Source organism: Dendrobates tinctorius, unplaced genomic scaffold (genome assembly GCF_039654945.1).
Source record: "Dendrobates tinctorius isolate UK_male_01 unplaced genomic scaffold, ASM3965494v1 ptg000120l, whole genome shotgun sequence".
Lineage (NCBI taxonomy): Eukaryota > Metazoa > Chordata > Amphibia > Anura > Dendrobatidae > Dendrobates > Dendrobates tinctorius.
Window position 1 is genome coordinate 35,120,230 of NW_027361788.1, and position 15,618 is coordinate 35,135,847.

A 15,618-nucleotide genomic window follows, 5' to 3' on the forward strand; every position below is an offset into this window, starting at 1 on the left:
TTCAAAAGCACAAGGCTGCTGACGCTACCGTTCTAACCGATCATACTTTTCTGTGCTTTTGGGTCGCCCTCCCAGGGCTGTGGGGTACTCGGTACCGGGCCCGTCCTTCAGAGGGGAATGTCACAGCAGCGGTGACCCGGTCCGTGGCCCTGGGCACCCATGTAAAAGAGGATTGAGTGATGAAATAAAGTTTATGAGTGATTTTTGACGCCACCTGTGGTGTTCGGCAAGGGAGGTGTTAAGCCGACGCTGCAGACAGACCCTCTGGGACAGATGGTGGGGTGCAGCAGTGATGTTATAGCCCTCCACAGGTAGGGCTGTAGTCCCAGGGCAGAGTAGATGAAGAGAATAGGGATTGAGGAAGAGGGTGCAGTGTCTGGCACAGAGATGTAGCAGTGCTGAAGAAGTTGCAGAAAGAAGGCAAGGACACAGCGGAATGTAGTTTCTTTACCTTTACTTTGTAAGTGCAGTCCAGGGTCCAGATTACAGATGGCACAGGAGCTGATTATCCTGGAAGCAACTCAGGAATCTCTCTATGCAGATAGGTTGTGTAGTCTCCTTCCTAGCGCTTACTTGAGGTACATGCAGTACTGTGTTACACTGAAGTTCCTCCTTCTTCTACCCTTTTGGATCTACCTCGTATGGCAGACAGCTGTAGCCTTCTATGTCCTTTGGCTCACCCGTTGCTGTTGTGCCTCAGAGTCTTAGGTGGGAATAGAGCATTTACAGCTTCCTATTCCTCTGGTTTCTGTTGCAAGACCTTCAGTATCCATACAACCGTGGAGACCAGGCTCCAGATCATGCTCTCCAGCTGGGATCGAGCTCTCAACTACGCTCAGTCTCCCAGCTTCTCTCTCCACGTCTACACACTTCGGCCTCCTCACACTAACTCCTTCTTTTTCCTTCCTGGCCCTCAGAGAGCACTCCTCCCCCTATTCTGGTTCAGAGCTCCCTCTGCTGGCCCGGAGTGGGCACTGTGTTGCATGTCATGGTTAACTGCTAGAGAGACCCTTCATTGCTGCCAAGCCTGACATCACCCTCCCTGGAGGAAGGCAATGCCACTGTGGGGATCATACTCCTGGGGGAGCCACATTCCCCCCTAGTGCAATTCAGTACTCCTGGACTGATAAAAAAAACATATGAACATATAAACAAATAAGCAATTATAAGTCTACAAGATTTAAGAAAAATGAAAAATTACACAAACCAAAAACTCCAAAAATAGTCCTTTGACGATTAGTCCATGCGTCAATGTCCATGGTCCATTCCTGGGCAAATGGTGAACTATGTACAAAAGAAGTTTTTGACCACATCTAGTACTGTGGTCCAATTGTCTATCAAAACAAACTGGAAAATTCAAAAAGCGATTTCTTACAGAGTCTCTGTAGGCACAAAACTTAAACGTTACATATATAAATGTACAGGTTAACATTTACATTATTTGCATAATTTATTTAGATGCAAAACCTGAGGGGTGTTATGCCTTGGGTACTCCGAACAGACCTGCGTAACACTGGTGTAGGTAAAGTGGGTAGTAGCAGTCTACGGACTCTTAGACTCACCATGGGTATGACAGATTCACCACTGGCAGGGTGAGGATTCTCTGGCTCCACTGCTGGTGTGGCATCTGCTGCCTGAACTTCCTGATTTTCAGAGTTCTCTTGAGTCACTTCTTCTTGTACTACCAGTCGGGGAAAGGTCAAAACTGGCACCACTATGGCATTATTTGCTCGAGTCCAATTTGCAGCGAATTCTCCAAGTACAGTACTGACCTTTTCTTCTTCTTCTGTGGGTTGGATGTTGTTTTGCTCTTCCATTCTTTCTTTTAACTGGTCAGGGCACAATTTCAAATGATCCCTTGATACTGCTGCTGAGGTTTCTCCCCCATCCTTACTGATAAGGCACACTTTGGTGTAATCGAAGTTTGTTGGTAAGATGGTGTAGGGTTCAGCTTCCCATTGGTCATCTAATTTATGCATCCTCCTCTTCCTTTTTAGGACTTGTTCTCCTGGTGACAAGAGAACTGCAGGTGCATGGTGATTGTAGTGCCTTTCTTGGTTTTGTCTTGCCTGAGCTAGACTCTTTTCTACACACTCTTGTACTCTTCGATACTGTTGCTGCCTCTCTGTGTCCCAGTCAGCATCTGGTGACGTCACCTCAGGTGTAAGGACTCCCATATCCAAATCAATAGGCAGCTTACCAGGCCTCGCTCTCATTAGGAAGGCTGGAGTGCAGTTGGTGGAATTCACAGGAATGTGATTGTAGAGGTCTACCAGATCTGGCAACATTTCTGGCCACAGATTCCTCTCTTCCAAAGGCAAGGTCTTCAGTAGGTCGATCACCACCCGGTTCATCTTTTCACACATGCCATTGGTCTGTGGATGGTACGGTGTTGTCCGGATCTTCTTGCAACCATATAAGTTACAGAATTCCTGGAACACTTCTGTCTCAAAGGCTGGACCTTGATCTGTAAGCACTCGCTCGGGGTATCTGTGTGGTCGACAAAAGTGCTGTGGGAAGGCTCTGGCTGCTGTCCTAGCTGTTTGATCCTTGACAGGCACAACTACCAAGAATCTTGAGTAGTAGTCAACGAAGGTAAGAGCATAAATGTAGCCTGAATGGCTTGGGACCAGCTTCACATGGTCCAGGGCGACCAACTGGAGTGGCTGTTTGGTTACTATTGGCTGCAAAGGAGCTCGCTGGCTGTTACGGTCCTTTCTGCGCAGGTTGCATTGTCCACACTCCCGGCACCAATTTTCAATGGCTTTCCTCATACCAGCCCAGTAGAATCTCTCCTGGAGCAAGGCCTCTAACTTCTTCCATCCGAAGTGTCCAGCTCCATTGTGGTATGCTTCCAAGACCATTGATGCTTCCCTCTTTGGGACTACCACTTGCCAAACCAACTCATGAGTGCGGGCATTGATACTCCTCCGACACAGCTTTCCTTCATAGATGAACAGCCGGCCTCTTTCCTTCCACAACTGCTGGGTTTCTTTAGGAGCATCCGACTCTGGTCGTGAGTCAGCTTGTGACAGTAGTTCCTTCACCAGGCGGACTGCGGGGTCGCTATCCTGCGTTTCTGCCCAGTCATGATGAGGCAATGGATTTAGGGTGGCCTCTTTCAAGCCAGACCGTCTGTTTCTCACTCCTTGAGCACGTTGGGCCGCAATTGGCCAGTGGAAGGCAGGTAACTCTATTTCTTCAAGAGCCTCAGGGTCTTCTCCTGCATCTGGCAGATTAGGCATCCTGGACAGCGCATCAGCATTGGCATTCTTGTGCCTTGCCCGGTACTTGATGGTAAACTCCTAGTTAGACAGCCGAGCCATCCATCGCTGCTCCAGTGCACCTAGTTTTGCAGTGTCCAAGTGAGTCAACGGGTTGTTGTCCGTGAAGATGGTAAACTTGGCTGAAGCTAGGTAATGCTTGAATCTTTCAGTCACAGCCCAGACTATGGCGAGGAACTCCAGCTTGAAGGAACTGTAGTTGTCAGGGTTCCTTTCAGTGGGACGAAGCTTCCTGCTGGTGCAGGAGATCACTCTTTCTTTGCCATTTTGTACCTGTGATAGTACTGCTCCTAGTCCCACGTTGCTGGCATCAGTGTACAACACAAAGGGTTTGTTATAACCTGGGTTGGCCAGAACTTCATCTCCCGTGAGAGCCATCTTCAGCCGGGTGAAGGTCCTCTCCAACTCCTCAGTCCATTCAAATGTGGAATTCCTCTGTTTGGCTTTCTTGGACTGCCCCACCAGAATATTTTGCATAGGAGTGGCTATTTCAGTGAAGCCTTTGATGAACCTTCGGTAGTAGCCTACCAGCCCGAGGAATTGGCATACTTCATGGAGGTTGCTGGGCTTTGGCCAGTCCCGGATGACTGTGACTTTGTCTGGATCTGGTGCCACACCTTCTGCACTCACTGCATGACCGAGGTACTGTACCTTGGGCTTCAGGAGGTGGCATTTGGAAAGCTTCACCTTTAGGCCAAATTTGGACAAGGCTTCAAACACTTCAGCCAGGTGCTCCAGATGGTCTTCATAAGTCTTGGAGAAAACAATGACATCATCAAGGTACAACAGGACTGTCTCAAAGTTCATGTGTCCCAGGCAGCACTCCATCAGCCGTTGAAATGTTCCTGGGGCAGTGCAAAGCCCAAATGGCATATAGTTGAACTCACAGAGACCCATTGGAGTGGTAAATGCTGTTTTCTCCTTGTCTGCCTCTGCCACGGGAACCTGCCAATACCCACTAGTGAGATCCAAGGTGGAAAAGTAGTTAGCAGTTTTAAGTGCAGCTAATGACTCTTCAATTCTGGGTAATGGGTAGGCATCTTTATGTGTAATTCTGTTAATTTTTCTGTAATCAACACACATTCTCATGGTACCATCCTTTTTCTTTACAAAAACTATTGGAGCTGCCCAGGGGCTACAACTGTCTCTGATAACCCCTGCTTCCTTCATCTCTCTCAACATCCCTTTTGCACATTGGTATTGTGTTGGGGGTATAGGCCGGTACCTTTCTTTTATGGGTGGATGATCTCCAGTGGGGATATGATGTTGAACCCTTTTTGCCTGCCCAAAATCTAGTGGGTGTTTACTGAATACCCGCTCATATACTTGTGTCACTCTGTAAACCCCATTTTTCTGGTATAAAGGTGTTGAGTCAGTCCCCACCTGCTGTTGCTGGCACCACTCCTCCATCTGCTTCACAGAGCCATTGTCCTCCACCTGATCGGATGAGACCAAGGGCTCTGCTGCCTGCAAAGAGTTGTTATTAACAGTGAGCAGCTTAGCAACTGTGGCATCCTCCTCCCCACAATTCAAAAGGCGTACAGATACTCTCCCTTTACGTACATCAACCACCCCTCTGGCTGTCAGGACAGTGGGCCTGCTATCAGAATATACTGGCTCTACCAATGCCTGGTAATCCTTCCCTCTGAGGCCTATGGCCGCCCAACACCAAATCAACATTTCACATCTGGGGGGGTATTGCAATGGGGAAAGCATCACTCACTCTGACACTACCAATTTCTCTGCCAGAGAGTTCTACCTGTTGTCTTTGCATCAGGGCCTTGATCTCCTTCTGCAGGACTCATTGTTCACTGGAACCAGCAGTCTCAGCCACCTGTTGCAACAAGACAATAACCTCGGAAAGACAATTTTCAATTACATTTGTACCAAGAGTCATCATGGGATTACATTCTCGTCGATCAATATCCACAACTATCAGACCTTGAGATTTCAACTCCACCCTCCCCACTTTAACAGTAATTTCTTTACATCCCACTTGTGGTAAAGACTGAGCATTACTGGCAACTACTGTTAGTTCATCAGTTGGGCCACGGGTGAGTTCAGAGTCAGCCCAATACCACTTGTAGAGGATATAGGGCATAGTGGTCACCTGGGAGCCAGTGTCCAGCAAAGCGTTCATGGGGATGCCGTCAATCACCACAGGAAGGACCGGTCTCCCTCCCACATACTTGGCTCGCCAGTTCCTTGGGCCTTGTGGTCCTACTCCTGGGGGTTGGCCCTCTGCCCCAGGGGTTGCTCGTTTAAAGGACAAAATCTTGCAAGATGACCTGCCTTGTAGCAGCGACAACAGATGGGACATCCGTCCTGGTCATAGCGGTCGTTGTTCCTTCCTCGGAGTGGCGGGGTTCTCCTCCTCCGGAGCCAAGGGACATCCTTTGGACTGGAAGCAAACTGGATCTTTTCCTTGGAGGACACCTGCAGGGACTGCACGGTTTTAGTAAGTGCAGCCATACCCCTGGTCAACTCCTGGACCCGAAGACCCAGCTATTCAGTTGGATCGTTGTCCAGAGTCTGTGCCTCAGCCTCCACAGGGATGGAAGGAAAAGATGTTGCTTCCTGATGGTAGGTGATCGCTGGGCACCTAGAGGGCTCTGGACGGCTGTCAGTTGATTCCTGCAGGACCCGAATAACCCTGTCCTTAAAATCAGCAAAGTCCAGATCAGGGTTTTGCAGGGTTATGATGCGCAACTGTCCTCTGTGGGTACTGGATAGGAGTCCTTCAATGAACTGCTCCTTTAACAGTTTATCTTCCTCCTTCACACTCTCAGGATTAACTTGCTTAACTGCTCACAGCGCCTCCTGCAGGTTAAGAGCATAGTCCCTTATACTGTCCTGCGCTTTCTGTTTACATCCAAAGAATCGCATCTTGATTTCAGCTGCAGGGCGGGTGTCAAAGGTGCTTCTCAGCTTAGCCAGGATCTTTTTAACAGTCTCTTTGTCAGTGTCCGGCCAGGCTTTCACCTCTCTCTGTGCTGCACCCGTTAGCTGTCCAATAAGGATGTACACTTTCTGGCTTTCAGACAGAGGGTATACTTTAAACAAACTGCACAGTCTCTCTTTAAATTCACTCAGAGTATGTGACTCCCCTGAGTACTGCGGTAGCCATGCTGCTCCCGGTATGTAAGGCATAGACAGCGGCATTATGGGGACCGCTGCGGTGGGTGCTATTGGAGCCGCAGCCGCATTGGGCCCTGCATCTTGCGGCGCTGAGGGGTTGGCGGGGGCGTCCGCCGCTGCATCGGCGCGTGCCTCCGACATTCTCTTTCCCCCCTAGTTAACGTTAGCCTGGCCCCAGGGTTGAGCAGGCTTACCGGCTGCAGCTTTGCAGGCTGGATGATCGGGGCTGCAGGCCTCCGCTCCTCCCACTTCTTGCGCGCTGTCTCTCCCCGCGCGGCACTTCACTTCTTCGCGCTCTTTGGCAGGCTCCGCCCACGACAGCTCGCCTCTTTGGTTTCCTGCGCGCGCCAAGCAGCGGGATAATGGCGGCAATGGTACAAACAGTCTAATGCACACAAAACAGTCTCTGGCACACAGGACCCGGGAACACTGGGCTCCGTAAATCCTATTCGTGATGCTAAAATGGGTCGCCCTTCCAGGGCTGTGGGGTACTCTGTACCAGACCGGTCCTTCACAGGGGAATGTCACAGCAGTGGTGACCCGGTCCGTAGCCCTGGGCGCCCATGTAAAAGAGGATTGAGTGATGAAATAAAGTTTATGAGTGATTTGTGACGCCACCTGTGGTGTTCGGCAAGGGAGGTGTTAAGCCGACGCTGCAGACAGATCCTCTGGGACAGATGGTGGGGTGCAGCAGTGATGTTATAGCCCTCCACAGGTAGGGCTGTAGGCCCAGGACAGAGTAGATGAAGAGAATAGGGGTTGAGGAAGAGGGTGCAGTGTCTGGCACAGAGATGTAGCAGTGCTGAAGAAGTTGCAGAAAGAAGGCAAGGACACAGCGGAATGTAGTTTCTTTACCTTTACTTTGTAAGTGCAGTCCAGGGTCCAGATTACAGATGGCACAGGAGCTGATTAGCCTGGAAGCAACTCAAGACTCTCTCTATGCAGATAGGTTGTGTAGTCTCCTTCCTAGCGCTTACTTGAGGTACATGCAGTACTGTGTTACACTGAAGTTCTTCCTTCTTCTTCCCTTTTGGATCTACCTCGTATGGCAGACAACTGTAGCCTTCTATCTCCTTTGGCTCAGCCGTTGCTGTTGTGCCTCCGAGTCTTAGGTGGGAATAGAACATTTACAGCTTCCTATTCCTCTGGTTTCTGTTGCATGACCTTCAGTATCCATACAACCGTGGAGACCAGGCTCCAGATCATGCGCTCCAGCTGGGAACGAGCTCTCAACTACGCTCAGTCTCCCAGCTTCTCTCTCCATGTCTACACACTTCGGCCTCCTCACACTAACTCCTTCTTTTTCCTTCCTGGCCCTCAGAGAGCACTCCTTCCCCAATTCTGGTTCAGAGCTCCCTCTGCTGGCCCGGAGTGGGAACTGTGTTGCATGTCATGGTTAACTGCAAGAGAGACGCTTCATTGCTTCCAAGCCTGACATCACCCTCCCTGGAGGAAGGCAATGCCACTGTGGCGACCATACTCCTGGGGGCGCCACACTTTCATGTGTGCATACTTTAGTACTATACATACATACTATAGTTTATATGAGCTAAATGATACATTTTATTTTGCTAATGCCTTTTTGACTATTATACCTTTTAGGATTAGTTGGCCTCAACACATCAATGACACAGGATCCACATTTCAAGTTGCAAGGTCAAATACAGGGGCATACCTAGAGGGAGGCAACTTGGTGCTATGAGCTGAGGAGATTTGTACCAACAAGCCACTTTGCCTTGGCCAGGGTGTTTGGACATGAATATGGAAAATATACTTGTATCAAAAATACTAGATTTCATATGAGGCTCCACCTGCCCACCATTGTCGTGAAGCTGATCTTTTATCTGTTCCTTTTTAGGGAGCAGAATTACTAAGAGATGTTTCTCTCGGTGCCACGCTCCGTGTCCATCTGGTGAAAATGATCATTCTGACTGAAGCAGAGGTAATGAGGTCTTGTCTAGATTATATGTGTATTTATTTGGATTGCTAACTTCAGTCTTCATTCTTAGGGTACCGTTACACTTAGCGATGCACCAGTGATCCCGACAACGATATGGATCGCTGGTGCATCGCTAAGTGGTCGCTAGTGAGCTGCCACACAGGCAGATCTCACCAGCGACATTGCTGGGGTCGCTACTTACCTGTCAGACGCGGCGATCCTGACGTCCTACCGCCCGCATCCACGCGTCGCTCGTTGGCGCCACAGGAAGCCCAGCAGGAAGCACCCGATGAGAAATGATCCAGGACCTTCTCACGCGACCAGCGATAATCAGCGGGGGAGCCGGTCGGAGGTAAGTATCACATGTAGCGATATCGCTAGCAATATCGCTGCTACGTCACAAAATCGGTGACTTTACAGCGATATTGCTAGCGATATCGCAGTGTGTAACGGGGGCTTTACAATGGTTGCATGACATTGTGTAGATGGCTCTTGAACACCAATTTTCGTTATCTTCTACTAGTCAGGATCCACTGACCTGCTCATATCTGCCAAAGTTAAAGCCATTAGCGACCAAGAATCTACAAGCCAAGGTGTTCGGGAATGTACTGACACAATAGATAGTAAAACCATCAGTATTAGGATGTTTCACCATGTTTTTCAAACTTTTCTTTCATTAGGCAGGAATCCAGGTCAGTGCTAACCTCATGTCCTCCCTGATGAGTGTCTGTGAGTGGAGCAGAATCCTAAATCCTGTTAGTGACTCTGACCCTCAACATGCTGATCTGGTTCTTTATATCACCAGGTATGCAATAAAAATATAAATTGAAATGACCTTGTTCCTGGTCCAAGCTCTGGTTTCTGTGAATTTGTCACCAGTCCATGTGGACATCTTGTAATGACCTTCAGAAATCTCCCCTTGTTGATGACATGAGGATGAGTGTAGAGTTTTATCTCAGTTTTGTTCCTGGTTCTAGATCTGGTTCCTAGGACTCTACTCAACCACCAGTCCATGCAGATATCTTCTAATGACCTGCAGAACTCGTCTCTTAAGTGAGCACATGACTAACAGAGCAGAGCTCAGTAATTATTATTATTATACATTTTTATAGCGCCATTTATTCCATGGCGCTTTACATGTGAAAAGGGGCAAATATAGACAAGTACAATAAACATGAGCAATACAAGACATACACAAGTACAGAAGGAGAGAGGACCCTTCTCGCGAGGGCTCACAGTCTACAGGGTGCTCATAATTCCATCTCTGCTTCCTGGAACTTTATTCTACCACCAATCCATGTGAACATATTGTAATGGCCTTCAGAAATCTTCCTTTGTTGATGACATGAGGAAGAGATTAGAGTCTTAGCTCAGTTTTGTCGGTGGTTCCACCTTGTGGTTCCTGGGACTCTACCCAACTACCAGTCCATATGAACATCTTATAATGGCCATCTTCCTATAACTGATGGTATGAAGAAGAGGATAGCATACAAATTCGGATTTGTCCCTGCTTGATCAGATTGTATCTCTGGTTTATCTGACTCTACCACCAGCCTAAGTGGACATCTTGCAATGGCCTTCATTCAGAGGTTACAATTGCGGATTTTGGTGTGGATTTTCCCATGCTGAAATGATGCAGTTGGATCAGGTCCATATGAAAGTACCATACTGTGTAGATTGTGGATCATAAAATGTATAAAGAAATATTTAATCTCCTTTTGAAGGTTTGACCTGGAGTTACCTGATGGAAACAAGCAAGTACGTGGTGTCACCCAGTTAGGGGGTGCCTGTTCCTCCTCATGGAGTTGCGTCATCACTGAAGACACGGGGTTTGATCTGGGGATCACCATAGCCCATGAAATTGGACACAGGTGAAAAATTGGGGCAGATTACTACAGAATATGTGTGTAAAGTGGCCAAGAGCGGTAGTCATGACCGAGCTGCTGTGCGGTTACGCTCTGGCACTTTACAGTCATGGCCAAAAGTTTAGAGAATGACACAAATATTAATTTTTACAAAGTCTACTGCTTCATTTTTTCTTATGGCAATTTGCATATACTCCAGAATGTTATAAAGAGTGATCAGCTTAACAGCAATTACTTGCAAAGTCAATATTTGCCTAGAAAATGAACTTTATCCCCCAAAACACATTTCAACATCATTGCAGCCCTGCCTTAAAAGGACCAGCTAACATCGTTTCAGTGATTGCTCCATTAACACAGGTGTGGGTGTTGATGAGAACAGGGCTGGAGATCAATCTGTCATGATTAAGTAAGAATGACACCACTGGACACATTAAAAGGAGGCTGGTGCTTGGCATCATTGTTTCTCTTCTGTTAACCATGGTTATCTCTAAAGAAACACGTGCAGTCATCATTGCACTGCACAAAAATGGCCTAACAGGGAAGAGTATCGCAGCTAGAAAGATTGCACCTCAGTCAACAATCTATGACATCATCAAGAACTTCAAGGAGAGAGGTTCCCTTGTTGCCAAAAAGGCTCCAGGGCACCCAAGAAAGACCAGCAAGCGCCAGGACCGTCTCTTAAAAGTGTTTCAGCTGCGGGATCGGGCTACCAGCAGTGCAGAGCTTGCTCAGGAATGGCAGCAGGCAGGTGTGAGTGCATCTGCACGCACTGTGAGGCGGAGACTCTTGGAGCAAGGCCTGGTCTCAAGGAGGGCAGCAAAGAAGCCACTTCTCTCCAGAAAAAACATCATGGACAGACTGATATTCTGCAAGAGGTACAGGGAGTGGACTGCTGAGGACTGGGGTAAAGTAATTTTCTCTGATGAATCCCCTTTTCGATTGTTTGGGACATCTGGAAAACGGCTTATTCGGAGAAGACCAGGTGAGCACTACCACCAGTCTTGTCTCATGACAACTGTCAAGCATCCTGAAACCATTCATGTGTGGGGTTGCTTCTCAGCCAGGGGAATGGGCTCTCTCTCAGTCTTGCCTAAAAACACAGCCATGAATAAAGAATGGTACCATAATGTCCTCCAAGAGCAACTTCTCCCAACCGTCCAAGAGCAGTTTGGCGATCAACAATGCCTTTTTCAACATGATGGAGCACCTTGCCATAAAGCAAAGGTGATAACTAAATGGCTCAGGGAACAAAACATAGAGATTTTGGGACCATGGCCTGGAAACTCCCCAGATCTTAATCCCATTGAGAACTTGTGGTCAATCATCAAGAGACAGGTGGACAAACAAAAACCTTCAAATTCAGACAAAATAAAAGCATTGATTTTGCAAGAATGGACTGCTATCAGTCAGGATTTGATCCAGAAGTTGATTGAGAGCATGCCAGGGAGAATTGCTGAGGTCCTGAAGAAGAAGGGTCAACACTGCAAATATTGACTTGCTGCATTAACTCATTCTGTCAATATAACCTTTTGCTACTCATAATATGATTGCAATTATATTTCTGTATGTGATAAAAACATCTGACAAACACACATAAAAACCAGAGGCCAGCAGATCATGTGAAAATATAATATTTGTGTCATTCTCTAAACTTTTGGCCATGACTGTACTAGAAAACAGTGTGCTGTCAGATGTGGGGTGCATCATACTCACTTTTAGGCCGTAGACCTCACTGTGTCCAGGCCTCCATCTTCAGGAGCTACAGCACACAATTCAGGGGACACCAAGTTCGTTGCAACAAGCAAAGGTTTACTGGTCAGTTCAAGTTCATCAGGTTGTAACATGTGGGATAGGTCACAACTATTGATGAGCGAACGAGCTTGGATAAGGTGTTATTTGCGCATGCTCGGGTGCTAACTGAGTGACTTCAATGTGCTTGAATAATACGTTCGAGTCCCCATGCCTGCATATCTCGCGGCTGTTCAACAAGCTGAAACACATGCATGGATTGCCTAACTAACAGGCATTCCCTGCTTGTGTTGCAGTTATCGAGCAACCGCGAGACATGCAGCTGCGGGGACTTGAACATATTTTTTGAGCATGCCGAAGACTCTCGGTTAGCAAACGAACATGCTTGGATAACACCTTATCCGAGCACATTCGCTCATCACTAGTCACAGCACTTCATATCTCTTATTTTCTTAGGACAACACTTCTTCAGTCCTACCATTTGTTTCTCCCTCACCCACTTGCTCTGTTGGCCCCAGAGATCTCCCTTGCAGTTCGGCAGGGCACACGGGATCCATTACTTTCCATCTACATTGGTCCCAATCCACCTTTCTTTATTCGCCAGAGGACACGATGTGACAGACAGACCATATGCCAGACTTTGGGCTCCGGACCTCTTGGGATTCAAGTACAGCCTCCCACTGCCTCAAACGACTGGTACATGCTGGCCCTAGCAGCCCACTGTCCTTGAACTTGTCACTGTGTAGGGTCGGTGGGCCGAGCTGGGGGGTGGTCCCTCTCTTTACCGCGCAGAGATAAAACAGAGACAAGATGGAGGCAGAATCTGGGTGCAACAGGTCCAAGTTTATTTCACTCGCCGTCCGCCTGACGGCCTCAGAGCACACCGCATTTTCTTCACCTCACGGCCCTCCATTTCCAGGGCCGCTTCTCACACACTGTACTCTATACTGGGGACGTGTATTCATACACTGTCCCTTCTTCACTCGTCGACGCTCTTGACAGTTCCGTCACTGTGGCCGCCTTAGGCCCGTAAACCAACAGCACTTCCACTGATCAGTCGTCGTGTCAAATACGGTGTCCTACACCCAGTGTCTTTTCTCTTCTGCAGTTCTTCCTGTCAGGACCACCCCCCTGACGTTCTCTCTCCTTCAGTCCCCCTGGTCTGGTTCTCCTCAGAGTGCACGAACTGTCGTAGTCCTCCTGTCACCTGAGCTTCCCCTGGGGACTGTAACTTTCTGGAACCCTCCTTCAAATTTATATCTTTCCCGGTTTCCTGTAACTCCGCCCCCCATGACCAACGGTTTCCTAAGCCCTAAGCTGATGTCAAGTCCTTTGTTCACACTCCTCCCTGCCCTCTAATGGTCAACCGGTCAACCCAGGTATTGCACGTCCACTACACTTTCCTAGCTGTTTCCCCACTGTAGTAACTGTCACCTACCTACACTGTGCAAACCTTTCCTTCTTCACTCTGACTAGTCCATCCGTCTGTCAGGTCACCTTCCCTACAACTGCACTTCCCTAACTAACTAGCTAACTAACTAAGAGGAAGTGCCCACCTTTTACCAACACTAGTTCCCACCTACTGTGTGCTACTTGTACACATTAACTGTATCTTCTCCTAATTTGTGCCTATGTCTAATCCTATGCATACCCTGTACTATACACTACTTACATTGTATATTAACACTTTACATTACTTATACGCTGTACATTATCATAACACAATATAAGAGACACACATCACTATTCACATTATATGTAGAACCGCATGACACTGCACACATGGCGTGATTGTTGTCTTCAGGGGCAGGAATGCAGCAGCGCAGTCCACCACTTTTACATGTGTATACATGACGCATGCAGTCATGTATTTAGCAGTCAGACTTTTTGATGTTTGCCTTAATCCTGGTATTTTATTCTCTTCCCTGCAGTTTTGGAATAAATCATGATGGGACAGGAAACAGCTGCAGTGGCGGTGGGAAAATCATGGCCACTGAAGGAAGTCACAACAGTGTGCATCTGACATGGTCAGATTGTAGTAGGGAGCAGTTCCTTCGATTTCTCAGGTACAGACCCCATCCTCCTTAATGAGATTGCCCATTGTGGCCCATCTTATGTGATTTTACATAGGACTGCACTGTATTATCAGAGAATTATCATAATAAACAACCACGCTATGATCATACACAACACATACCATATTAGTTTTGCTGCATCTTAGCTTAATTCATTCACTTCTTTATAACTTCTGCGTGTATTGCTTTGCAGCAGTGACCAGGCAAATTGTATCGATGACCTGCCAGCGTTAGAAAGCAGTATCCCTGGCTGGAAGCCTGGTCTGTATTACGGAGCAGACGAACAATGTAAAATCGCATTTGGGAGTTCTGCCTTGGCCTGCACGTTTTCCCATAACGATCTGGTAGGAAGAGATTGATTACTTTTGCTCCGTTACAAATAAAATTAAAAAAAATAGGCAACCTTTTGCTTAAATAATCTCCCACTATTTTGTGTATAAGGCTCCTGTGTAATGCTAGGAGTCTCCATGGTTACAGACTACAAGACCCATTGTGTAGTCAGATGCTGCAGCTCTACTCCCGTTATATCTTTTATTTTTAAATCCTTTCTAAATATACATTGTATATTTTGATATTTACTTTTTGCTTATTTTACTCACTGCTTATGTATAAAAATGGATGACATATGGATGACAATACAAATGAAAACTCATTAATTTTTTATGGATGAAAATTGGACAATTTTATAAATGGTTGTGTGAACTTAGCCAAGGGCTGCGAGTAAAACAATGGAGTAGATAGAAAGTAATTGTCATGTAAAAGACTGACCTACTTATACTTCAAGGACAACCATCCTCCATTCTGTAAATGTACTAGGGGGCACTAGAGACATTCATACTCTAAGCAGTGGGTTCTGTAAAGAGGTTGTACCATTATACAACAATTTGGGCTAGAACTAGTGTTTCTGTTGGTACCATGCTCTAGCTTTATGAACTTAGTGAATATCTTTTTGAATCTTTTCTGCATCTTTTTTCACTTGTCTGTACAACCGGGTCAATATCATGTCATCTGTTCAACTGGAAATTGGTGTCATCTTCTCGGAGTCCTCGCATACAAACAGCTTTTGCCAAAACCTTGCCTCGTGTGTCAAACTTGATCTACTCAATTTCAGGAGACCTCCAGAACATCCCAGAGAGTACGTTTAAAGTTTTCTTGTGTCACTATTTCTCGTAGATTATTATGGAATAAATTCATGGACTTAGGTGCGCTGCTTGACAAATTCACAAATCCAGGTTATGAGAAAGATTAACTGTTTATTTCCCAACGCGTTTCGAAGTGTATATATGTCATCCCCTGAGGAAGAAGTGGTATACACTTCGAAACGCGTTGGGAAATAAACAGTTAATCTTTCTCATAACCTGGATTCGTGAATTTGTCAAGCAGCGCACCTAAGTCCATGAATTTATTCCATAATAATCTGAAGTTCTGGCGGTCACGGTGTTGACCTTTGGACGTGCAGCAAGCTGACTACAGATCTTGTATGCCTGAATCTCTCCTGGAAAGGGTGAGTGAATTTGTACTAATTTTTCTAATAATAACCCGGATAAGACCCTATTGCGCTTTTGTTG

General features: G+C 46.9%; 1 protein-coding gene across 1 annotated transcript in view; it reads left to right on the forward strand.

Moving 5' to 3' along the window:
* The window catches only part of ADAMTS13 (ADAM metallopeptidase with thrombospondin type 1 motif 13), a 59,595-nt gene that overhangs the window by 26,845 nt on the left and 17,132 nt on the right, over window positions 1–15,618 (forward strand). Inside the window, exons 6-10 of the mRNA XM_073541149.1 lie at window positions 8,281–8,364; window positions 9,042–9,166; window positions 10,086–10,232; window positions 13,907–14,041; window positions 14,244–14,394. Of these exons, the coding sequence (XP_073397250.1) occupies window positions 8,281–8,364; window positions 9,042–9,166; window positions 10,086–10,232; window positions 13,907–14,041; window positions 14,244–14,394 (642 nt within the window). The remainder of the gene's footprint in view (window positions 1–8,280; window positions 8,365–9,041; window positions 9,167–10,085; window positions 10,233–13,906; window positions 14,042–14,243; window positions 14,395–15,618) is intronic.